Genomic DNA, 25104 nt, shown 5'->3' with positions numbered 1-25104 from the left:
TCGACCATACTTCCTCAAAACTTTTTTTAGATACTTGGCCCAGGGTGTGAATCGGGCGCTTTCAGCATGGTAAGCCAATAAACTTTCACTATACTACTACGAGTGAAGTAATCCCAGTTTTAGGGAATTGTACTTCATCATCAGTCATGATAAGTCGCCAGATTTTCGGACTTCAAGAGATTTGAAAACCACTGCTCTATGTAAAAGTATTCATCAAATCATCGCAAATATTATTGAAAAGCGGCCCGTCTTCAAACAGCATACGTTGCTAATTTTCCCATGCATAAAAGGCGCCTAATGAAGTTTGTGAAACACCTTCAAGAGTATAGGTTCACAATTCTAAGCCGGACGGAGAACGACACCTTATCTTGGAGGTGCTCAAGCTTCGGTCACTCAAAAATTTTACTACACAAAAGGTCAATAATATTGTAACAAATTTTGGGAAATTCCGCTTATTTGAAACCTTATGCTAACGTTCCGCTAAACTGTTAAATAAATAACTCCAACATTCAATAATGCAAAATGGGCTTTATTAGGCTGCTTTGAGAGTACTTCACAATAACACTTATACTTCACAACTAATAGCGTGCTTAAATCAAACTGAATACTGACTACTCAGCTTGTGCTGCTTTTATACTCTCTGTTGCTTTGTCCGCATATTTCTGCAAATGGTAAAAGTCTAGTTGAGGGTCGACTGCTAATACGCTACCAAAAATATCGAGAGCGGTGTCAAAAGACGCGTATTGACCTCGACAACAATAATCCGAAGGCGGAAAAGAAACATTTTATCTCTGTCCGGAGATATGTGCGGTTGAAATTGACGATTTTCATGTGGTTGTTGTAGTACCCACAAAAAATTGCGAACATAAATGTTTTGCGTGGATATAGTTTTGGGCTCCAAACCGGTGTTGGACCCACCCAGGGTAATTTTTTATAAGCGCGGCCGAAGGTCTCCAACGCAGAAAGGTGCTCTACGCAAAAATACTATAGATTCCACCCCCGGTTTCGGAGGGACCCGCGGGTCATTTTCGATTTTCCCAGGAACACACCTGGAAAGTGAGTAGGTAGATCTGGTTTAGCATTTATGAGCCTATCCGTTAAGATCGGTTGCCCTACAGCCTGCTGGTTGGACTAATAATGAGGAATTGTTTGATGGGTTTGCATGAAGAACGCATGGAATGTCCCACACACGATTGCACTGCACTGCTGCACGGGACGAGGTGTATTTGCCTCAGCCTAACCAAAACACGATAACGATTCTGATTCGACGTTGTAGTGGTGAATGTGAATGTGAGTGACACAAAGTATTTGGTCTTTGAGTAAGTGGAGGGTCATCCTTTAGATGATTCGATTTAGATATTGTGACGAATATGAGTGACACTAAGTGATACTCACATCCCTAGTTTGATGCTAAGTAAATGAAGTCACAACAACAATGAAGCAGACAGTCACTTGTATCTACATAAACGAATCAATCATTATGTCTACACATATGTACGTATACGGAGCTGAGAAGCAACGCACAACCACATGCATATATCTGAGATGCTTCCGAAAGTATGCAATGAGAGAAGCTATAAAATCGTGCAATTGTAGTTACAGCTGAGAAATTTGATAGATGATGGCCAACTAGTAGATTCTGGAAATGGAAGCGCCTAGAAGATGCGACCGAGGAAATCAGAGAGTATAAAAGGCAACAACAGTAGAGGCGGAATAATTCAGTTTTGAATTAAGTACGGTATCTGTCGGGTAATAGTAGTGTTATTTATTGTGAAGTACTTTAATAAAGGCCATTTTGCATTATTAAATATTGTAGTTATTTACTCAACAGTTTAGTGATTCGAACCTTAGTAGAATATTGCAAATAAGGGGAATTACAAGTAAATTCGTTACAATTGGTGTCAGAAGAGGAATTGTTGAATAAATTCCAGAGGACAACAAGGACATGGCAAAGTTCAGTAAATAGAAGATCCAGCAACTGAAGAAGGAGTTGGGAGCCGTGGATTGACTACAATCGGCATTAAACTCGAACTTCAGGCACGACTACGAGAGACGTTGTGGAAGCGAGCATAGAAAACAGATATTCCAAATTGAGTTGCAAAACCGTCACCAAAGAGCGAATGAGACTTTGCAGGAGTTTGCCTCGGATGTTGAAAGATTGGCTAATCTCGCAAATGCGGACGCACCCGTGGAATACACCGAGAGGGTAAAAATCCACAGTGTTATAAATGGCATACGGGACGTGGAAACAAAGCGAGCTACATACGCAAACCCAAAGCTGACATTTGCTGAAACGGTATCACATGCATTAACTCAGGAAGCTGCCTCCCTATTGAGTAAACCAACATATAAAGCTCATCGTGTGGAAGTAAAAAAACCAGAGAAGCATTGAAGAGTACGCAGCAGAAGAATGATGCAGTCAAATGCTTTAAGTGTGGAAAGCCAGGGCACATTGCGCGTTATTGCAACACCAACCCTAACAGTTCAAACAATGTGGGTGGTCGTAAACGCAAAGCTGGTGGTATAAGAAGACATCATGAGTAGCGCTATTTTCCATTTTTCAATCATGACGAAAGTTCTTTTCAGACACTTCAGCTTAAGGCTAACCATTCTAATGGAATTCATGCCTTTATTGCTCACTTCCTTTCTCTTTCTTTTTGGCCAATAGAACCATATAAAGTTGTCTACTCTATTCGAAGCTCCCTAAAAGCGACAGCATGCTTGCTCTGAAGCAGTGATTTTCAAACTGTTGGTCACGACCCTTTCTCCCAAAAATTAACCTGCTTCCAATATAGTTTCGGATGAAAATATTTTTTTTATTAAAAATTAGATACCTACGTAGTAGTGTTGGATTTTTTAGTTCAATGAAAAAGATTAGTTCACTTCTAATTCGTTCAGTCCATCGAACTAGTTCTTTTGGCTCTTAGTTCGGTCACCTAATTGAACTATTGTTCAACCATTTGAACTAGTTCAATAGTTCAATTCGGAAGTCAAATCCACTCACTCCCTGATTTAAACATCATATATGCCGCCAGCAACACTTATGGAAATTCGGCAGTACTTGCATTTCATTTTGTTTTCTTTACGACTTTCTTTAAAGTGCTTCCATATTTCACTTCGCTTTGGCATCTGAAACAAGTCATTATTTATTAAGCACACATTTTTCTAGTTAAATTTATGAAAGCCAAATGGAAACACTTACTATTACATTTAAAAGGCTAAACTTCTAAAATAAATTGTAAAACTTCACAAAATGACGATATGGTGGTAAACATCGCGAAATTCGTTTAATAATTTGCGAAAAATTTAAACAACGTGACATCAGGAAGGACAAGGCGACAGCTGTTTCGATTATACTTTGTAAATCTCTTCAAAGCCTTTTCTCCCGGGAGTGGGATTCGAACCCGCACTCCTACGATAGTTGAAATGGTTACAAACGCATTCAGCTACGTCATGCCTTAGTTGTTGTAAAGTTTTTTCCCAATTGCCTTCTTTTGCATATATTAATCTTCTACACATCATACACATCACATAAAATTCTATCAGCTGTTTTAATTTTGACAAAGAAGTGAGTTGCCATACATTTTGAAATTTTAATTTGCAAAGTTGCCACATAAAAGTTTAGTTCACTTTACCGAACGAACCAGCGAACTAGTTCAATTAAAAAATCTAGTTCTTTCGTTCTCTAGTTCAATAGATCGCTAGTACGTAGGCTCTATACTATTACGTTTCCACCAAAACCAAAACCGTTTTTGCCAGGCTCGTACGACTGGTAAAACATGTCCAAAGTTCCGCTCACATTTCTAAGCCCAAAATGCGCAGGTTCGAATCTAAATGGCGGCACAAATGTTGTAGATTTTTTATTCTTATTGTTTATTTTTTCTCTTGCTATTACGAAGAATTACTCTTTCGTTTTTCAACCATACTTCCTCAAAACTTTTTTTTAGATACTTGGCCCAGGGTATGAATCGGGCGCTTTCAGCATGGTAAGCCAATAAACTTTCACTATATTACCACGAGTAAAGTAATCCCAGTTTTAGGGATTTGTACTTCATCATCAGTCATGATAAGTTGCCAGATTTTCGGACTTCAAGAGATTTGAAAACCACTGCTCTATGTAAAAGTATTCATCAAATCATCGCAAATATTATTGAAAAGCGGCCCGTCTTCAAAGATCATACGTTGCTAATTTTCCCATGCATAAAAGGCGCCTGATGAAGTTTGTGAAACACCTTCAAGAGTATAGGTTCACAATTCTAAGCCGGAGGGAGAACGACACCTTATCTTGGAGGTGCTCAAGCTTCGGTCACTCAAAAATTTTACTACACAAAAGGTCAATAATATTGTAACAAATTTTGGGAAATTCCGCTTATTTGAAACCTTATGCTAACGTTCCGCTAAACTGTTGAATAAATAACTCCAATATTCAATAATGCAAAATGGGCTTTATTAGGCTGCTTTGAGAGTACTTCACAATAACACTTATACTTCACAACTAATAGCGTGCTTAAATCAAACTGAATACTGACTACTCAGCTTGTGCTGCTTTTATACTCTCTGTTGCTTTGTCCGCATATTTCTGCAAATGGTAAAAGTCTAGTTGAGGGGTCGACTGCTAATACGCTACCAAAAATATTGAGAGAGGTGTCAAAGAAGGCGGAAAAGAAACATTTTATCTCTGTCCGGAGATATGTCCAGTTGAAAATGTCGATTTTCGTGTGGTTGTTGTAGTACCCACAAAAAATTGCGAACATAAGTGTTTTGCGTTGATATAGTTTTGAGCTCCAAACCGGTGTTGGACCCACCCAGGGTAATTTTTTATAAGCGCGGCCGAAGGTCGCCAACGCAGAAAGGTGTTCTACGCAAAAATGCTATAGATCCCACCCCCGGTTTCGGAGGGACCCGCGGGTCATTTTCGATTTTCCCAGGAACACACCTGGAAAGTGAGTAGGTAGATCTGGTTTAGCATTCATGAGCCTATCCGTTAAGATCGGTTGCCCTACAGCCTGCTGGTTGGACTAATAATGAGAAATTGTTTGATGGGTTTGCATGAAGAACGCATGGAATGTCCCACACACGATTGCACTGCACTGCTGCACGGTACGAGGTGTATTTGCCTCAGTATTTGGTCTTTGAGTAAGTGGAGGGTCATCCTTTAGATGATTCGATTTAGATATTGTGACGAATATGAGTGACACTAAGTGATACTCACATCCCTAGTCTGATGCTAAGTAAATGAAGTCACAACAACAATGAAGCAGACAGTCATTTGTATCTACATAAACGAATCAATCATTATGTCTACACATATGTACGTACACGGAGCTGAGAAGCAACGCACAACCAGATGCATATATCCGAGATACTTCCGAAAGTATGCAATGAGAGAAGCTATAAAATCGTGCAATTGTAGTTACAGCTGAGAAATTTGATAGCTGATGGCCAACTAGTAGATTCTGGAAATGGAAGCGCCTAGAAGATGCGACCGAGGAAATCAGAGAGTATAAAAGGCAACAACAGCAGAGGCGGAATAATTCAGTTTTGAATTAAGTACGCTATCTGTCGGGTAATAGTACTGTTATTTATTGTGAAGTACTTTAATAAAGGCCGTTTTGCATTATTAAATATTGGAGTTATTTACTCAACAGTTTAGTGATTCGAACCTTAGTAGAAGATTGCAAATAAGGGGAATTACAAGTAAATTCGTTACAATTGGTGTCAGAAGAGGAATTGTTGAATAAATTCCAGAGGACAACAAGGACATGGCAAAGTTCAGTAAATTGAAGATCCAGCAACTGAAGAAGGAGTTGGAGAGCCGTGGATTGACTACAACCGGCATTAAACTCGAACTTCAGGCACGACTACGAGAGACGTTATGGAAGCGAGCATAGAAAACAGATTTCCAAATTGAGTTGCAAAACCGTCACCAAAGAGCGAATGAGACTTTGCCTCGGATGTTGAAAGATTGGCTAATCTCGCAAATGCGGACGCACCCGTGGAATACACCGAGAGGGTAAAAATCCAGAGTTTTATAAATGGCATACGGGACGTGGAAACAAAGCGAGCTACATACGCAAACCCAAAGCTGACATTTGCTGAAACGGTATCACATGCATTGACTCAGGAAACTGCCTCCATATTGAGTAAACCAGCATATAAGGCTCATCGTGTGGAAGTAAAAGAACCAGAGAAGCATTGAAGGGTACGCAGCAGAAGAATAATGATGCAGTCAAATGCTATAAGTGTGGAAAGCCAGTGCTCATTGCGCGTTATTGCAACACCAACCCTAACAGTTCCAACAATGTGGGTGGTCGTAAACGCAGAGCTGAAGGAGATGATCATATCTCCAAGGCCAATCAATCGTTAAACTAAAGCGAGTCAGCAGCAAGGGGCGACAGCTGGCTCCCTCAATTGAATGCCCATAATCTCTATCTCACAAATTGGAAGAAGGTCAAACAATCTTACTGGTTGAGGACATGTGGATGGAAAGGAACGTTTACTGACTGTGTTGTTGTTGTTGTAGCAATGCTTCTCCCCACCTAACAGCCGCGACCGATCACAAATTGTCATCAATATCCTCTAACGGGAGTCCAAGGAAACTTGCTGTTTCAACAGGGGTGGCCCATAAGGAAAGGGGTGTTAGAGGCGTTGGTTCCACATTACAGTTAAAGAGATGGTTGGTGTCATGTGGGGACATATTGCAAGCGGGGCATACATTTTGTATGTTGGGGTTGATTCTAGATAGGTAAGAGTTTAACCTGTTACAGTATCCAGAACGAAGTTGAGCAAGAGTGACACGCGTTTCCCTGGGGAGTATGCGTTCCTCTTCCGCGAGTTTTAGATACTTTTCTTTGAGTACTGGATTCACCGGGCAATTGCCGGCATAAAGGTCCGACGCCTGTTTATGGAGTTCACCAAGGACCTGCTTGTGTTTTTTCGCTTCATACGGCTGGGTGCTCAGGTGCCGTATTTCCTCAAAATGCTTACGGAGATTACTCCTTAAGCCCCTAGGCGGTGCTGGTTCATCAATCAGATGTCTGTTGGGATGCTCAGGTTTCTGGGTATTCAACAGGAAATGTTTGGTCAGCATCTCATTTCTCTCCCTGACGGGGAGTATTCTCGCCTCATTATGCAGATGGTGTTCTGGGGACATAAGAAGACAGCCCGTGGCAATTCTGAGAGCAGTATTTTGGCAGGCCTGTAGCTTCTTCCAGTGGGTAATTTTTAGGCTTGGCGACCATATGGGTGACGCGTAGCACGTAATCGGCTGGCTAATTGTTTTGTATGTGGTCATGAGTGTTTCTTTATCTTTTCCCCAGGTACTGCCAGCGAGGGATTTGAGGATTTTGTTACGGCTCTGAATTCTCGGAACAATTGCGGCTGCGTGCTCACCAAAATGTAGATCCTGATCAAACGTCACACCCAAGATTTTGGGGTGTAGGACAGTCGGTAGCGTAGTGCCATCGACGTGGATGTTCAAAATGGTCGATATTTGGGACGTCCATGTTGTAAATAAGGTCGCAGAAGATTTAGTCGGTGATCCCCCAGCGGGTAAGGGGGTAAAAATATACCCGCGGTAGGTATGCCTGTCGTAAGAGGCGACTAAAATACCAGATTCAAGGGGTGTGTAGCGCAACCCTTCAGGTTGCCAGCGCAATATATAGCTTCTCCAAACCTAATTGTCAACCTCACCTATCCGCGGCGAATCCTGTTTCACTAACAGACGAGGCTCTGGTGACCCCAAGCTCCTCATGGAACTTGCGGGTGGGGAGGGAGGGAATGGCCTGAAGGTTTAATGTGGCCACATAAATCGTTCCCGAGATGGTCGGGCTAGCACCTTAATGGTGCTGAGGTACCGGAGCGTACCGGATCTGTATCCGGCAAAGGACCATCTCATAGATAACACTCCCCAAAGCCTTCGAGGAGCAACCTTATCGCTACAACAACAACAACAACAACATTTAGTCGGTGATAATGCCAGGTTTCGCGAGGCGAAAAAACTGGAGAGATCAGGAAGGTAGCCGTTTATTTTATTGCATAGCTCATCGATCTGTGGCCATTATTGTGCAGTCATCGGCGTAGGAAACGATTGTGACTCCTTCCGGTGGTGAAGGTAGCTTAGATATGTAGAAATTAAACAAAAGTGGGGATAGGACACCACCCTGTGGCACCCCTTGTTTAATTCTCCTTGGTTTTGATGTTTCGTTTCTAAATTGCACCGATGCCTGCCGACCACCCAGATAATTTGCGGTTCACCTTTTAAGACATGGGGAAGGGTAGACCCTTCCAGGTCTTGCAGTAACGAGCCATGGTTGACCGTATCAAAAGCTTTTAATAGGTCTAGCGCTGACTGTAGATATGGGTGCATCCCATTCCATCATTCGATCAGATTTAGTCAACAAGAAGATAAGGCCATTGCTTGGAGCAAGATTACGTACAGCCACGGGAGAGGACACCCAGGTAATTGGAGAAGTAGCATGTGAAGTAGCAATTGGGAACGTCACGGTACTACATAATTTTATAGTGGCAGAGATTGTTGATGAAATCATAATTGGAGTGGACTTCTTAATCGACCAAGGCATCAAGATCGATATGCAAAGCAAGACGATGCGATATAAGAACATGGATGTGCCACTTAATTTCGGCTACGAGAGAGGCTACAGCAGTAAACGAGTGCTGGTGGAAGAGAGTCAGCAAATACCACCAAAATCCGAAGTAGTCATCTGGGCAAAGGTTGATGGAGATTGTGGGACAAACAAATTGTGGGTTGTAGAAGCAGCAAACACATCAGCACTGAATATACTTGTAGGAAAAACCCTGGCTATGACAAAACAAGATGGACGTATTCCGGTAAGAGTACTCAATGAGTTCAAGTCACCACTCAGACTAACCAAAGAAGCTATTTTGGGAAGATGCCAAGAGGCTGAAGTAGTTATTAACTGTGAACAGCTCCAGGAATACGTTTCATCTAGTAATACTGATCTTTCAAATAACATCACGGCATGGACGCAGGGGCTAGAGGAAGCCTATCATAGTAAGGCAAAACAACTGCTCCTAAAGTACGCGAACATATTTGACCAGGATGGTTCCAAACCAGGCCGCACCAACGTTGTGAAACATAAAATTGACACTGGAGATGCGAGGCCAATCCGTCAAGCTCCACGTAGTGTTCCACTAGCGAAGCGGGAAGGTGTGAATCAAATCATACAAGAAATGAGCGACACCGGCGTCATCGAACCATCAGCTAGTCCATGGACCGGTGGTACTTGTGAAGAAGAAGGATGGGAAAATGAGGTTTTGCGTGGACTATCGCAAGTTGAACGACGTCACGAAAACGGTTAGCTACCCATTGCCGAGAATTGACGCCACTCTGGACTCGCTCTCTGGTACGAAATGGTTTTCCACACTGGACTTGAAAAGCGGCTACTGGCAAGTTGAGGTGAAGGAAGAAGATAAAGAGAAAACAGCCTTCAGTGTCGGTGATGGTCTTTGGCAATTTACAGTGATGCCTTTTGGACTTTGTAATGCACCAGCTATTTTTGAGAGACTCATGGACCAGGTACTGAAAGGACTACATTGGAAAACATGCTTGGTGTACCTGGACGACATCATCGTATTTGGCAAGAACTTTGACGAACATCTTAAGAACTTGGAGGAAGTTTTCCAGGGAATAGCTGGCGCTGGTCTGAAGTTAGGTCCCAAAAAGTGTGAGCTGTTTAAGAAGGAAGTAAATTATTTGGGTCACAAGGTAACGACAGAGGGCATCTGCACTGCGAACGAAAAGATAGAGGCTGTAAAGGATTGGCCAAGACCACAGAACCTACATGAATTGAGAAGTTTCCTTGGGCTGTGCACATATTACCGCCGATTTGTACCAAATTTTTCCAGCGTAGCCCATAGCCTCCATGAGCTTACAAGAAAAAATAAAGCTTTTGAATGGAAGAAGGAGCAAGAAGTGGATTTCCAAACATTGAAGGAGCGTTTGTGCACTGCCCCAATGTTAGCATATCCGATTCCAGGAGCAACATTTATTCTAGATACAGATGCGAGTGGATATGCTATAGGAGGCGTTTTGTCACAACTGGTCGATGGACAGGAGAAGGTAGTTGCATATTACAGCCGGTCAATTGGAAAACCAGAAAGGAACTACTGCGTTACACGGAGACAGCTGTTGGCATTGGTAGAGTGCATTAAACATTTTCACAAATACCTCTACGGCCAGCGATTCCGCGTCAGGACAGATCACGCAGCGTTGAAATGGCTTCTGCAGTTCCGTAATCCAGAAGGACAATTGGCACGGTGGATCGAGCGGCTACAATGCTATGACTTTTCCATTGAGCATCGAAAAAGTAGTACCCATGGAAATGCCGATGCAATGTCACGAAGACCATGTAGTTTGGAATTCAAGCACTGTTGAAAGGCCAAGGCTAAAGAAAACATTATAGATGTCCGGCTAATGACGGATGAATGGGACAAGGAACAACTAAGGAAGTGTCAGCTAGAAGATACAGATCTGTCACATGTTTGCAAGGGCTCGAACGAAACGAAAAACCAAATAGAGAGGAGATGTCAGCAGAGAGTCCCATTGCGAAGTCATATTGGGCACAGTGGGACAGTTTAGAATTGATATCCGGTTACTTGCATCGAGTATGGGAGAGTGAGGATGGTCAATGCAAGAAGAAACTGATAGTTGTTCGCAGAAAGAGGATTTCTGAGGTGCTCAGCGAGCTGCATAATGGTCCAAGCGGAGCTCATCTTGGAATCACGAAGACGCTGGAGAAGATTAAACAGAGATTCTATTGGGTTCGTTTCCGTCAGTCGGTCACTGAGTGGATTGCGAACTGCGAGGTTTGCAGCAGAGCGAAAGGGCCCAAAACCCGAAGTCATGGCCAGTTTAAGCAATATAACTCAGGTGCACTATTTGAAGGGATCGCCATGGATGTTGCAGGTCCATTTCCTACTAGCAACTGCGGAAACAAATATGTACTGGTGGTTATGGATTACTTCAGCAAATGGCCAGAGGTATACCCAATCCCAAATCAAGAAGCGGAAACACTAGCAGAAGTGTTTATAAACAATTGGGTTGCAAGGTATGGTGTACCAATGGAGTTACATTCTGACCAAGGCAGGAATTTCGAATCAGAAGTGTTCCGGGAAATTGTAGATCATTGGGAATTCGAAAAACACGGACAACTGCATTGCATCCTCAGTCCGATGGTATGGTGGAACGATTCAATAGAACATTGGAAGAGCATTTAAGGAAAGTAGTAGACAAGTACCATAAGGAGTGGGATAGCCACATACCATTATTCTTGATGGCCTACCGATCGGCAGTACATCAGACAACGGGCAAAACTCCCGCAAAGGTAATTTTTGGCAATGACCTTCGACTGCCAGCTGATTTGAAGTATGGGATAGATGCCGATGCGGAGAGAAATGTCAAGAAATCCACTGGTGTCTTGGAAGAAGAGCTGAGAGAGATACACGATCTTGTAAGGCAACGATCAAAGATTATGAGTGACAAGATGAAAGCGAGGTACGATATAGCAATTAATTCGGAAGGGTTTCAGGAAGGAGATTTGGTGCTGTTATACAACCCACAACGAAACAAGGTTTGTCCCCGAAATTGCAGTGTAATTGGGAAGGCCCATACAAAGTTGTAAAACGGATCAACGATGTAGTGTACCGCATACAAACCATTGGCAAACCACGAACCAAAATGAAAGTGGTTCATTTGGAAAGGCTGGCAGCGTTTAGATCGAGAGATGCGAAGATGCGAACGAGGAAATCAGAGAGTATAAAAGGCAGCAACAATAGAGGCGGTATAATTCAGTTTTGAATTAAGTACGCTATCTGTCGGGCAATAGTAGTGTTATTTATTGTGAAGTACTTTAATAAAGGCCGTTTTACATTATTAAATATTGGAGTTATTTATTCAACAGTTTAGTGATTCGAACCTTAGTAGAAGATTGCAAATAAGGGGTAGGTAGGTTGAACTGGCCGGTCCATGAGGACCTCACATAGACTGATTGAGTCCGTGGTGTTACCAGAAGTTTGTTTTAACGACCAAACTGAAAAACCCTATCAAAAACCAGGACATATGTTATAAAATAACTCCGTCCTCTTGGCAAATACTAGAAGCTTCCTAGGACTTAAGCCACTTGCTGCTTCTAGATCTGACAGCTGTATCACTCCTAATAGCTGGAGTCTTAGCCTGGCAAGTGCAGGGCACGAGCACAGAACGTGCTCGATCGTTTCCTCCTCCAACCCGCACTTCCTACATCTGCTATCACTGACCAAGCCCCGCGCTTGAGCCCACGCCTTTCCCGCTTGGTCGATCATGTGCACCTCTCGCATTCGCTTAATCTCGCCCAATTTAATTGGGAGCAAGCTTCAAGGGATGCGCCCTTTTTAGCTAGATCGTCCGCTTTTTCATTCCCATCTATTCCCATATGCCCTGGGACTCAATATAGATGTATGCTTCCCCTGTCCCGATTCTCTCCAGAAACTGCTTACACTCTAACACGCATTTAGGTGCTGTGCTATGCGAGATTATTGCCTTAATTGATGCTTTACTGTCAATATAAAAGTTAACACGGTTGCAGCTTAAGCTATTCTCTTCCAGGGTTTCTACTGCTTTGGTTACGGCTAATATTTCCGCTAGGAAAACGCTACAGTAATCCGGCAGCCTGTAGGATCTGATTATTTCCGCAGTATTATTATTATCAGCGCAGTATACCGCAGACCCTACTCCTTCCACTACTTTGGAACCATCGGTGTACACATGTATCGCCTCGTCCGCCATTTGCGCACCCTTGCGCCAAGCGTCCACCTCTATTGTGGCCTTAAGATCTCCCTCGAAGCGTAGATAGGGAATCATGTAGTCTGTTCGTCTTGTGATTGATGACGCTATACTACTATGGCCATATGGTCGGCGCTCAAGCTGCCCCGAAGCACCGAGCCTGGTTGCGGTCGTTAACGCTTTGTTCTTTGCTACCAGGTCTACAGGTGGGATGTGCAGAATGGCATACAGTGCAGCCGTCGGGGTTTTTTTCAGGGCTCCCGTAATGCTAAGCATCGATAGTCTGCATACCCCCTCTAATTTTTTGAGGTATGTTGTTTTTTGTGTGGCTTTCCACCAAACAAGACCTCCATAGTATAGAATAGGGCTTACAATCGCTGTAAAAACCCAATGAGGTAGAGAGGGCGATAGGCCCCACGTACACCCCAGCATTCTTTTACATGCATAGAGTGCCGTTGAGGCCTTCTTGACCCTCTCCTCCACGTTGAGCTTCCATGAAAGCTTACTGTCTAGGATGATTCCTAGGTATTTTGTGCAAGGTTTCTCCTGTAAGGTCACCCCTCCTAACTTAGGCCTGGTCCAATTTGGGACCTTGTACCTCTTTGTAAACAAGACCATATCCGTCTTCTCCGCATTGGCTTTCAACCCGACATTAGATGCCCAGGTATGAATATCCCGAAGCGCCCGATCAATCAAAGAACTAATCGTTGGAAGGCACTTTCCACTTATGACAATTGCAACGTCATCTGCGTGAGCCGTAAGTTTTACGGGTCCCTCATCGAATTACCTGACCAGTTGGTTGATGACCAGCGTCCACAGCAGAGGTGATAGCACCCCTCCCTGCGGCGTGCCCCTGTCCACTGATTTTGTGGCCTCGTACAATCCCCATTGTGATGTAATCTTTCTGCAATTTAACATGTAGCCGATCCATCTGATTAAGGCAGGATGTACTTTAATGTAATTAAGACCATCCATAATCGCCCATTTTGCAACATTATTGAAAGCCCCGGTAATGTCCAAGAAGACTCCTAGAGCATACTCCTTATATTCCAGGGATTTCCCTATGCTTATTACCACCCTATGCAATGCGGTGTCTACCGACTTGCCTTTGGTGTACACATGCTGTGTTGTGGAGATCAGCTTTTCATCCACGTTGGACTTTATGTACACATCTATCAGCCTCTCAAAGGTTTTGAGCAGAAATGATGTTAAGCTTATGGGTCTATAGTCTTTGGGATACACGTGCCCGATCTTCCCCGCCTTTGGTAGAAAAGCTACACGAGCAGTTCTCCAAGAGTGCGGTACATGATTCAGTCTTATGCACCCATCGAATATTATTTTAAGCCATTCCACGACCGCCCTACTTGAGACTTGTAACATGGCCGGGAATATACCATCTGGGCCCGGCGATTTAAACTTAGAAAACGTCTTCACTGCCCACTCGATCTTGGTATCGGTCACCAAGCCCGGCACTACTAGCTCCGTGATCGAAGTGTGAGTGATGTCTGCTGGCTCTTCTAAACAGTCTCCCGGTGGGAAATGTGTATCGAGAAGCACCTCAAGGGATTCCTCATTATTACGTGACCATTCCCCGTTCTCTTTCTTTATTAGTCCCTGGACTATGTTTCCCTTTGCTAGGACTTTTTTCAATCGTGCTGTTTCGCTGGAGCGCTCTATGTCCGTACAGAAACTTTTCCATGAGTTTCTCATCGCCCTGGTAATTTCACGCTTGTAGATCCTCAGTAGATCCCTGTACTCGTCCCGGCACGCTTCGCTTTCCGCGGTCTTTGCGAGCTCAAACATTTCTTTTACCTGTCTTCTTAAAAGACTCAGCTCATTGCTCCACCATGGCGGCTTTGCAAAAAAATAAGGGGAATTGCAAGTAAATTCGTTACAGTATTATGCAATAAATGATCTTTTTTATTATCCATGTGATTCTGATCACAAGAGAGGATGCCACAATAGTATAACCACTTCCATACACAAATATTGTTTCTCTTCCTCTGATTAAAACTTGACTCTGTTTACAATCTCTTTTCCAGATCAACGAAGCTTTTGCTGCTCAAACGCTTGCCTGTGCTGATGCTCTTGGTTTGGATATGTCAAATCTGAATGTTAATGGTGGTGCAATTGCTTTGGGTCATCCATTAGGAGCTAGCGGCTCAAGAATCACCGGCCATTTAGCGCACGAGATGCAGTGAGTATTTCCATTCAAATTTTTACCGTAAGTTTATTTTGAATGCATTCCATTCATCTGATCTTTACAGACGCAAAAAATTGAAGTACACTATAGGTTCAGCCTGTATTGGAGGCGGGCAAGGTATTGCTGTATTACTGGAATCTGTCTGAACGCAAACTCGCATTTACTTATATTCTTCTAGTGTTTAAGGTTTTTAAAAAATTCGTATAAAATTTAGTTTTAAATTCAGAAATTAATAAAGTGCAAATGAGATCAGAATATTTGTAATTTTGAGTATGATTTTTAAAAACTTGGAACAGGATTAGGTCGCATAAGGTTGATACTTGAATTGGATAGGCTATGAGTTGGGTCTCACTTCTTCTTGAATCCCAAGCGGATTAAGTCGCATAAGGTTGATACTTGAATTGGATAGCTATGAGTGGGGTCTCACTTCTTCTTGAATCCCAAGCGACTGCCGGTCAGGCGGCGTAGCGGCAAATGAATTCCTATATTGGACAAAGTCGGTACCTAAAAATTAATACCAATCAAAAGGAAAACAATATTTCAGATGAAACCATAACTTTTTATATTAAAACCGCTGAGCGGGAGTGAAGAAGATGTATTTGGGGACGATCGGCATCTACTTGCCACATGTGTTTGAAGTTAGGTTAGGTTGAACTGACCGGTCAATAAAGACCTCACATAGACTGAATGTATCCATAGTGTTACCAAAATGTGTTTGATGACCAAACGGAAGAACCCCAATCAGGTGCCAAGACATACGTTATAGAACAACTCCGCCCTCTTGGCAAATACTAGAAGTTTTTTAGGGCCCGGCTCAATTGCTGCCTCTAGATCTGGCAACTCTGCCGCCCCTAATAGCTGGAGCCTTGACCTGTAGAGCGCAGGACATGAACACAGAACGTGCCCAACCGTTTCTTCCTGAAGCTCACACTTTCTGCACTTGCTGTTACTGATGAGGCCTAACTTAAGTCTTCTCTCTTCAGAGATATGAGCCACTTTGTGAGTCTAATATCGTAGGCTTTGCCCATGATCTTAGAAATTTTGCAGTCTCGCGCTTTTGCCCACGCCTTTCCTGCTTAATGAATCATATGCAACTCCCGTCTCCTTTTGATTTCTCCCAAGCGGATTGGGATGTCTATCGTCGACTCAGCGAGTGTTGCACCCTCCTTTGCCAACTCATCCACCTTTTCGTTACCTTCTATCGCTTTATGATCGGTAACCCAGTAAAGATGTATGGTCCGGCCTAAGCGAAGTTTTTCCAATGCTTCTTTGCATTCCAGAACACTTCTAGATAAAGTACTGTGTTAGATTATTGCCTTAAACGCAGCCTGACTATCAATATATACATATGTGTATTGACGCGACTTCAGCTTAAGCTCGCTTTCTCCAGAATTTCTGCTGCTATAATTTCCGCTTGCAAAACGCTGCATTAATCTGGCAGCCTGTAGGATCTACTTATTTCTGAGTCGGCACAGTAAACAGCAGACCCAACCCCTTCCATTAATTTGGAACCATCCGTATACACGTGTATAGAATGTTCTGTCATTTCTGTACCCCAGCACCAACCCTCCGGCTCAATTGCTGTCGGGGTAGTTTTTAAGGCTACCGTTATGCTAATCATAGATACTCTGCATACCCTCACAAGTTCGAAGTGAGACTCAATCAAAATCGGGCTGGGTTTTTCTAATATCAAGGGGGAAAAGAGAATTATTTAATTCGCAAAGACTCCCACCTGATCTCTCATGATTGAAAAATTCGTGACTAAAACTGAAACCTTAATGGATGGTTGAAGTACTCATTTTTGGTGCATGTTTCTGGTAGCCGAATTTCAAAGCATTCTAACCTTAAGTAGGAGCGAATTTCCCTTATGGTTAAATACCGAAGGGGAAAATGATCAAGCCGAGAACCAAATTGTAGAATATTGGGCCACCGGTTTATAACTTAAATAAAACGAAGCACAGTTTGCAATGTCCCAACCCAAAAGGAACATAGTACAGGAATGAACGAACTTCTTACCACCGTTTTATATGATCGAACGAATGCATACCACTGATTCAATTTTAGGTGTGTCCTTCCAAATCCATAACCATGCGCTCCTCGTACAACCGCGCAATAATCAACTTAATAGCTCTGTTTGCGGCTGACCGTTCGAAACACCAAATATGAGAACTTCTTAAAAAATATCTTTTCTCAACTTAATACGTATTGTAATGAATTTAGTGAAATTCCTCTTATTCCAAACCTTCTGCTAACGTTCGAATCGCTAAATTGTTGGATAAATAACTGCAATATCCAATAATGCAAAATGGTCTTTATTAGACTACTTTGAGAGCACTTCACAATTACACTTACTTCACAACTAATTGCGTGTTTAAATCAAACTGATTAGTCATACCTCAGCTTCCGCTGCTTTTATACTCTCGGTGTCCTCGGTTTCCTGTGTATATGTGAGTACTACTTCGGCTGATGATGACATGCGTTTGTGAGTATCTCTCTGCTGCCTTGTATGTATGTGTGTACATGATGATTGATTTGTTTACGTACATACGAGTGGCTGCTTAGTCTCGGCTTAGTGATGGCAGTATCGCTTAGTGATGATAATATTCGTCACAGTAATAAACTTATAACGAGGTACGACGATGTTACAAACAGCAATATCGGCTGAGATAGTCTTTGATAATCATAAAGATTCGCAAATGCACGTTATGAGCTTAAGGCAAACATCGACTTAGTTCAGCGAAAGAAATCCAGAAAGGAAATTACTTTAATTACGAAACCAATGTCTGAATTCTAACGTTTTTAATCTTTTTGGAAATTTCAGCGTTCCCTAGTATTCTTGGTCGGGAAAACCCTTTCTTAAAATCATCGCCCTGCCAGAGGCACTTTTTGTTTGATTCTTAAATACTGTTTAGCTCGACTTTTATAGGCCACTCTTAGTGTTAGTCCAGTGTTACTGTGGTCATACATCAGTTGCTACCATGATTATCTACGGGGATGGTTTAAGAATCCTTAAGATAATGTTAGTTTTATCTTGTAATGATTGGGCGCCATTAATTGGATGAAAACTGCCTGACTCATGGTAAGTTTTGGTAAAATAAGCCTACGCTACAATGACGAATCAAATGGTTGTTGAACGTGTTGCTTGACCTCTTATTTATGACAATAGGGATGCATCCATATTTCTATGCGAGACGCGGCTTTCTGGGAGCTTTGCAAACAGTTTCAGCCAAAGTGGTGCTTGGTGTTGAATTTTTCCCGGCAAGCGTACTTATTAGCGATACGTAGCTTAACATCGGATGAAGGTACACCGACAGAAATTAAGCTAGAAAATCTTGAACTAACAGTTATTTAGTAAAATGGACCACATTATGGGTAATTCAACTGAGTTTTATGCCAAGCAAACAAATTTGTGTAGTTATTTCAACAGAAGAATACTGTTGGCCACAAGTTAGCAATATTCTGTAAAAATGACAGATTTTCGATCAATCTAACAAATTTTTCTGTTAAATGAACTGATGCGAATATTGCCCTAATATTAAAGAAAAACTTACGCTTACTTAACACTACGGACTCATTCAGTCTATGTGAGGTCCTCATGGATCGGCCAGTTCAACCTACGCTTACGGTGCTCACAACTTTCTTCTAATGATTATCGTGCCTCAGAAATCTCTCTCATATCAACAGCCAATGTAACTCTTATGTTGACGGAAATATGTTATTTTAACAGTTGTATAAAGTCAAAAAGTGTGTTAGAGTATAAGCAATCCCTGTAAAGAGTCGGGATAGGGAGAAGCCAACATCTCCCAGGGCATATTGAATGAAAAAGCGGATGAACTAGTTAAAAGGGGCGCATCCCTAGTAGCTTGCTTGTCCCTATTAAATTGGGCGAGATTAAGAGATTTACACATGATCGACCAAGCAGAAAAGGCGTAGACATAAGGGCGGGGCTGTAAAGTGTCGAAGATCATGTGTAGGTGTTAGACTCACAGCGTTACTCCATCATTAAAAATAGAGGACTGTAGACTCATGACGGACAGCCTTCTGGCGTCACATACCTTTAACCTAAGCTTGGTCCATCTCAGATAGCAGACGGCGGAAGTGCGGGTTGGTGGAGGAAACGAATAGCTTTCGCAATTGAAAGAAAGAAACCTTCGCAAATGATTTGCGTCGGTAATCGAATGAAATGCTGATGTGAAGCTGACCGTCCGTCGGCCTCTTTGTGTATACACGTATTAATGAAGTGCTAAGATCAGTAAATCGGATTATGATTTTTATTTGAATTATTATATTAACATTTGTAAACAAGAGATAAGAAAAAATTAAAATTTTTTTATTTGAATATTTGATCATTGCAAATGAATTCTACTGATGTGTAGAATCAGGTATCCAGACAAGAAAGTACTGCATCCGAAGCTGGAAACGTAACCGAGGTAGGCATGCCTGTCATAAAAAGCGGCGCAATTACAGTCCAAAAGGCACGAGGGTCAAATAAAATGCTTCCGTGGAAATCGGGCTTGTACATGAGTGTACCGTATTCAAAACGACAACGGACTGTAACAACAAGCAGTTCCAAAAATCGGATTCAAAAGATCAGATGCCAAAGAACCATTCCAGAGACCCAAACATTTTTCAACAGAGCCGTAAGCTTTTGTAAACCACGCAAAAGTAGGCGTATGCGACTTAAAACGCGCTACAAAAGATTAATATTTCTTCTTAAAGTTTGACTGCGATTGGGAACAGCGAAAGATTGAACGTCTTTTCCTATTAACATAACGGAACCTTACCAACGCAGCCATTCGGCTTTAACCGCTGCACTATGTCCATACCTGCGTGAAGCTCAAACAGACAATCAAAACCATTAATCTTCTGGAGAGCCTTTGTCTCGATATTCCATTGGCCATCTCATCTTCTTTAATACATTCAATGATTCCATGGAATAGGTTAGGTTAGGTGGTAGCCGCCCTGATAAGGAAAGCTCACTTGGACAACACGAAGGTCCGTTGTGATACCACATACACCAAAAACATCGGTGACTTAGATCTAGCTACTTAGAGAATCGTTGGGTAGCAACGATAAAGCTCCGATGATACCGATCTCAACTTTGGATAAATCCTCGGGAGATCCAAGTGAGGCGCGACCGAAGTACTTTCGCCTAGTTCTGGCAAAAGCTGGGCAACCAAGCATAAAGTAATTTGGTGATTCCACCTTATCATCCTCCATACAGCTGCAGCGGGATGGAGTTTCCAGTATATTGAGACGTACCGCAGTGGGACAGTGCCCTGTCAAAACCACAACGACCATTGATAGGTGAGCCTTAGTGAACCCAATTATTTCAGCAGACCTCCTGCCATCCACTTTCGACCTGAAAGATCTTGCTACCCTGCAAGACATGGTGTCCGCCCAACGTTTGCTGAGCTGACTCGAGGCCCAGCTATGGAGGAGCAATCTACAGGTGGCCAGCGGAATGCAGGAGGAGATGTTAAATTCCCTAACCGTAGTAGCACTGGATAGCTTTCATTCACCGAATCCTTAATCGCAGCAACTTCAGCTTGGAATACACTGCAGTGATCAGCCAACTTAAACTTGCGGCTTACATTTAGCTCTTGACAAACGAACCCCCCACCAATCTTTCCGTCCAACTTCGACCCATTCGTGAACAAGTTAACTGGTCCCATTCCCCAGATAATTCCTTTTCCCCACCCCTCTGACAATAGTCAGTTCTGTCCGGGATAAAGTCGAAACTGGTAAGAAGGCTAGAGTATCCGAAGTCAGAAAGCCCATAGCCCATATACGAAGCCTAGCCAACGACCGGGCCGCGGCCGCCTTTTCCGCAATATCTACTGGATATATGCTCAGCATGACGTTCAGTGCAAAGGTAGGTGTTGTTCTAAGAGCGCCACTGATACCGATCAGCGCCGTCCGTTGCAAAGACACTAATATTTTGGAGGTGCTCGCCGTGTCCAGTGCTTTCCACCAGACTAGCACTCCATATAGCAGAATCAGTCCATGCAATACATTACGACAAATATGATTTATCATTTTCGGCTGCGATAATGCTTCATAACTTTTCCAGCATTGCCTATAACATTTTTTATCTGCCAGCGTCTTAAGCTCCTGGCACACATTCTGTTCGGCTTCGAGCTGATTTTTTTTTTGCCCGAACGCAACTTGGCTTTTTAGGCATCGTCTTTCTTTTCTGAGGCGGAACGATTTTTTCATCGTACGGGTAGTTATTACAGTGTGTGAGAAATACATTGCTTTCAGACAGCTGGTTTAAGACTTGTCGGATCAAGATAAGCTTTTTTGATTACAAACTTTCCTTCGCACACTATGTGCACTTTCTTCGTTGCACAGAAGCGTGCACAAATCTAGGCAGCCAGAAGATGTTGGCCCGAGTCGTTATTGAGACTTTAGAGCGTAGGCATTTTCAAGACACTGATATTATGCATAATGTTAATCATGACATCGTCAATTTAGAGCTTGGTGGAATTCTTTTCTCGCCCTGCACTTCACTTTTTACTTCCTAGCCGTTTAAAGCCAGAGTTGTGGGCGTCACAATGCGTTATGTGTAGCTTACTTACCGGAGTACGCTTGAAGTCGAACTCGACAGACCCGGATCCTTAAATTATCGACATCACACATCGCTAGCATATGCACAAGTATATTATTGACGCATATAGGATTACAAAGTTCACTAAGAAGGTACAAATTATGTATGCGCGCTAAAACAAAGATTTATTATGATAGTCCAGAGGAGTTATTGAATAAAATATATTATATAAACATTATACACTTTTACAAGCTAATCGCTATATTTAATTTTTTTATTAGCTTGGAAAAATCGAGGAGCTTAAATTCGGTTTCCAAACAGCGAATGTTGAAATTATGAAATCCAAGAAGGCCAAGTAAACATGTATGTCCTCATGCTTGCACGAAGTTTTAATGATACCACTGATATACCTACTGATTCATATTCTGGAAGTGCGTGGACAGTCTTACCTCACCTGTCCAGGTATACAAATAATACTGATACCGAGGTACTGAGCCATCTCCCTCAGGGTTTTTATTACGACTGCCTGTGAGTATAGACAATTGATTCACTGTTCGTTAACCTTTCTTCTTTGCGCAGCCTGAAAGGCGGAAAGATATAACTAACTCTATATCAGTTGTGGAGATCTCTCTCTTACCTATAAGCCGGAAACGGCCATTTAACGCAATCTAGTTCCTCTATTCCGGATTGTTTTAATAAACGACTGTGCTCCACCTCTCTCATTCCTAAGAACGGTTGTAGATAGCTGTTTGGAATTCGGAGTTCCGCTGCCCTATCTCTGGTCTGCTCTTTTTTAAGTGGACCTCGAGTCAGCTAAGCGAATTTTGGGCGGACATTACCTCTTGAAGATTACGTTTCAGCCATCATAAGCGGCAGATGCCTAGCTCTCTGATAGACCAGGCTCTTCGAGATGTACATGCCTAGGCATCTGGAGTCGGGTTAACCGCCAATGCGGAAAAAACGATCTAGTATTATTTACTAGGAAGTATAAGGTCCCTAACTGGACTAAGCCTAAAGTTGGAGGGGCAACCCTGCAAGAAAAATATGGTACAAAGTATCTAGGAGCTATACTAGATAGTAAGTTGTCGTGGAAACTCCATGCGGAAGAGAGAGCGAAGAAAGCCTCCGCTGCAAGAGAATGCTAGGATGCACGTGGGACCTCTCACCCAAACTCTTACATTGGGTATTTACGGCATTTGTCAAACCCATACTTTACTATGTGGTTCTTGTTTGGTGGACAGTCACACAAAAGAGTACGTATACCAAAAAACTTGAGAGAGTATGCAGAGTATGTACGAATAGCATAGCGGGAGTCTTTAAAACTACCCCGACAGCAGCATTGCATGCCATTTTACACATCCCGCCTGCAGACCTAACGGCCAGAAACATCGTGTTAGCAACTTCAAAAAGGCTTAAGGCCTCGGGGCAGCTTGACCTTATGGCCACAGCAGTATAGCGGCATCTAATATGGTCCCGTGCCTGAGCTTCGAAAGAGATATTGGGGCCACAATTGAGCCGGAGGGTTGGTGCCGGGGTGCAGAAATGACAGGACATACTATACACGTGTATACGGGTGGTTCCAAATTAATGGAAGGGGTTGGGTCTGCTGTTTACTGTGTCGACCCAGTAGATCTTACAGGCTGTCAGATTTGACAGCCTTTCTCAGGCGGAAATTATAGCATTGAAGAAAGCAGCAGAAATTCGGGAGGGAGCGTGCTTAAGCTGCAGTCGCGTCAATATATATATGTGACCCGGTCTATGAAAAGGTGGCTTATGACTCACTAAATGAGTCTGCAGTGTTACGAGCAGTTTGTTTTACGACCAAACTGAAAACCCATCAAAAACAAGGACCTATGTTATAAAATAACTCCGCCGTTTTGGCAAATACTAATAGCTTTCTACGACCTATGCCACTTGCTTTTTCATAGATCTGACAGGTGTATCACTCCTAACCGTTTTATCCTAGTGAGCGCCGTGCTCGATGATTTCCTCCTCCAACCTGCACTTTCTTTATCTGCTGTTACTGACTAAGCCTTATTTAAAAGCATTTGACGCCAGCAGGCAGCGTCTAAACTAAGGTTGTAAGGCCTGCACATGATCTTCGAGACTTTACATCTCCGTGCTTGGGCTCACTCCTTTCCTGCATGGTCGATCATGAGCAACTATCGCCTTTCCTTTATACTCACCTAATCTGATTTCCACTTCTGAAAACTGCAACGTCATCTGCGTATGCCATAAGACGGACCCCTCGTCTAAATCATAATAAGTGTAGGAATGTTATTTTAACATCAACAGTGAACCGAACCCGCTTTTTGTCGGCGTGGGTATCTTTTCCTCTCCGGTAGATCAAAGGCATTGTAGGGTCAAATGTGTCGAATTAAGTAAGTATGTAACGATATGATTCTTCCCCCCCCCCCCCCCCCCCCAACGGGTTAGGGGGTCAGAATATACCCGCGGTAGTTTTGCCTGTCGGAAGAGGCGACTAAAATACCAGATTCAAGGGGCTGTGTAGCGCAACCCTTCAGGTTGCCAGCGCAATATATAGCTTCTCCAAACCCAATTGTCAACCTCACCTATCCGCGGCGAATCTTGTATCACTAACAGACGAGGCTCTGGCGACCCCAAGCTCCTCATGGAACTTGGGTGTGGGGAGGGAGGGATGGCCTGAAAGTTTAATGTGGCCATATAAATCGTTCCCGAGATGGTCGGGCTAGCACCTTAATGGTGCTGTGTTACCGGAGCGTACCGGATCTGTATCCGGCAAAGGACCATCACATCGATAACACTCCCCAAAGCCTACGGGGAGCAACCTTATCGCTACAACAACAACAACAATGATATGATTCTTAACGCATGATCCATGGTACAACTTAGGTGGGAGATTATTTTAAAGTGCCCAGGCGCGGTCTGGAAGAAAAAATTTTAGTTTATGTTATATCCGTATATCAGTTGTACTAGAGGGCATGCATTTTGTGAGACTCCGGATCTTAGACGTAAGCCCGAATCGGAAAGTGGACTCGAACCCGTTGTACGTTCTTCTAGAAAGCGGACACGCCAGTTTCTTAAATGACGCTGTTCTATGTGTGTGGTCTTTTAGTTAAGTGCTTAACTACTGGGATTTGAATCTTTGAAACATCATCGTCGCTAATCTATCGGGTTTTAAGTTTGAAGTCTTCTTACCGCGTTTTTAAGGCGCTGCCGAATTAAAAGACTAGACGTGCCTTTTAAGACTCATACTCTTCTCGAGATCGAAATAATTTGAAATAAACTTTTATTTCACTGAGCATTCATTAAAAGCCCAATATAATATTCTCATCGATGTTTTTTGAACAACTTTCTCACATAATTATTGCGCCCTTAACCTACTGCTGAGAATTATGAGGAAGTTGGTGACATACGAGATTTGTATGGTGACATTCACGCCAAATTGTAATTCTTCAAGTACTGCAAGTGCACAAATATCTTATATTGAGTATCAACAGCGTACGTACGTTCGCAGATAGTGACTCGTGCTCTCAGGTATTACAGAAGCTAATCAAAATGTTCCCT

The 25104-nt window shown here is 42.8% G+C and overlaps 1 protein-coding gene across 1 annotated transcript in view; it reads left to right on the top strand.

Moving 5' to 3' along the window:
• The window catches only part of yip2 (yippee interacting protein 2), a 30852-nt gene extending 15592 nt beyond the window's left edge, over window positions 1–15260 (top strand). Inside the window, exons 5-6 of the mRNA XM_067765433.1 lie at window positions 14845–14999; window positions 15070–15260. Coding sequence (XP_067621534.1) covers window positions 14845–14999; window positions 15070–15151 — 237 coding nt within the window. The 3' untranslated portion in view covers window positions 15152–15260. The remainder of the gene's footprint in view (window positions 1–14844; window positions 15000–15069) is intronic.
• The last annotated feature ends 9844 nt before the right edge of the window (window positions 15261–25104 follow it).

Source organism: Eurosta solidaginis, chromosome 2 (assembly GCF_040869045.1).
Source record: "Eurosta solidaginis isolate ZX-2024a chromosome 2, ASM4086904v1, whole genome shotgun sequence".
Taxonomy (NCBI): Eukaryota; Metazoa; Arthropoda; class Insecta; order Diptera; family Tephritidae; genus Eurosta; species Eurosta solidaginis.
This window is presented reverse-complemented; position numbering and strand designations above follow the sequence as displayed.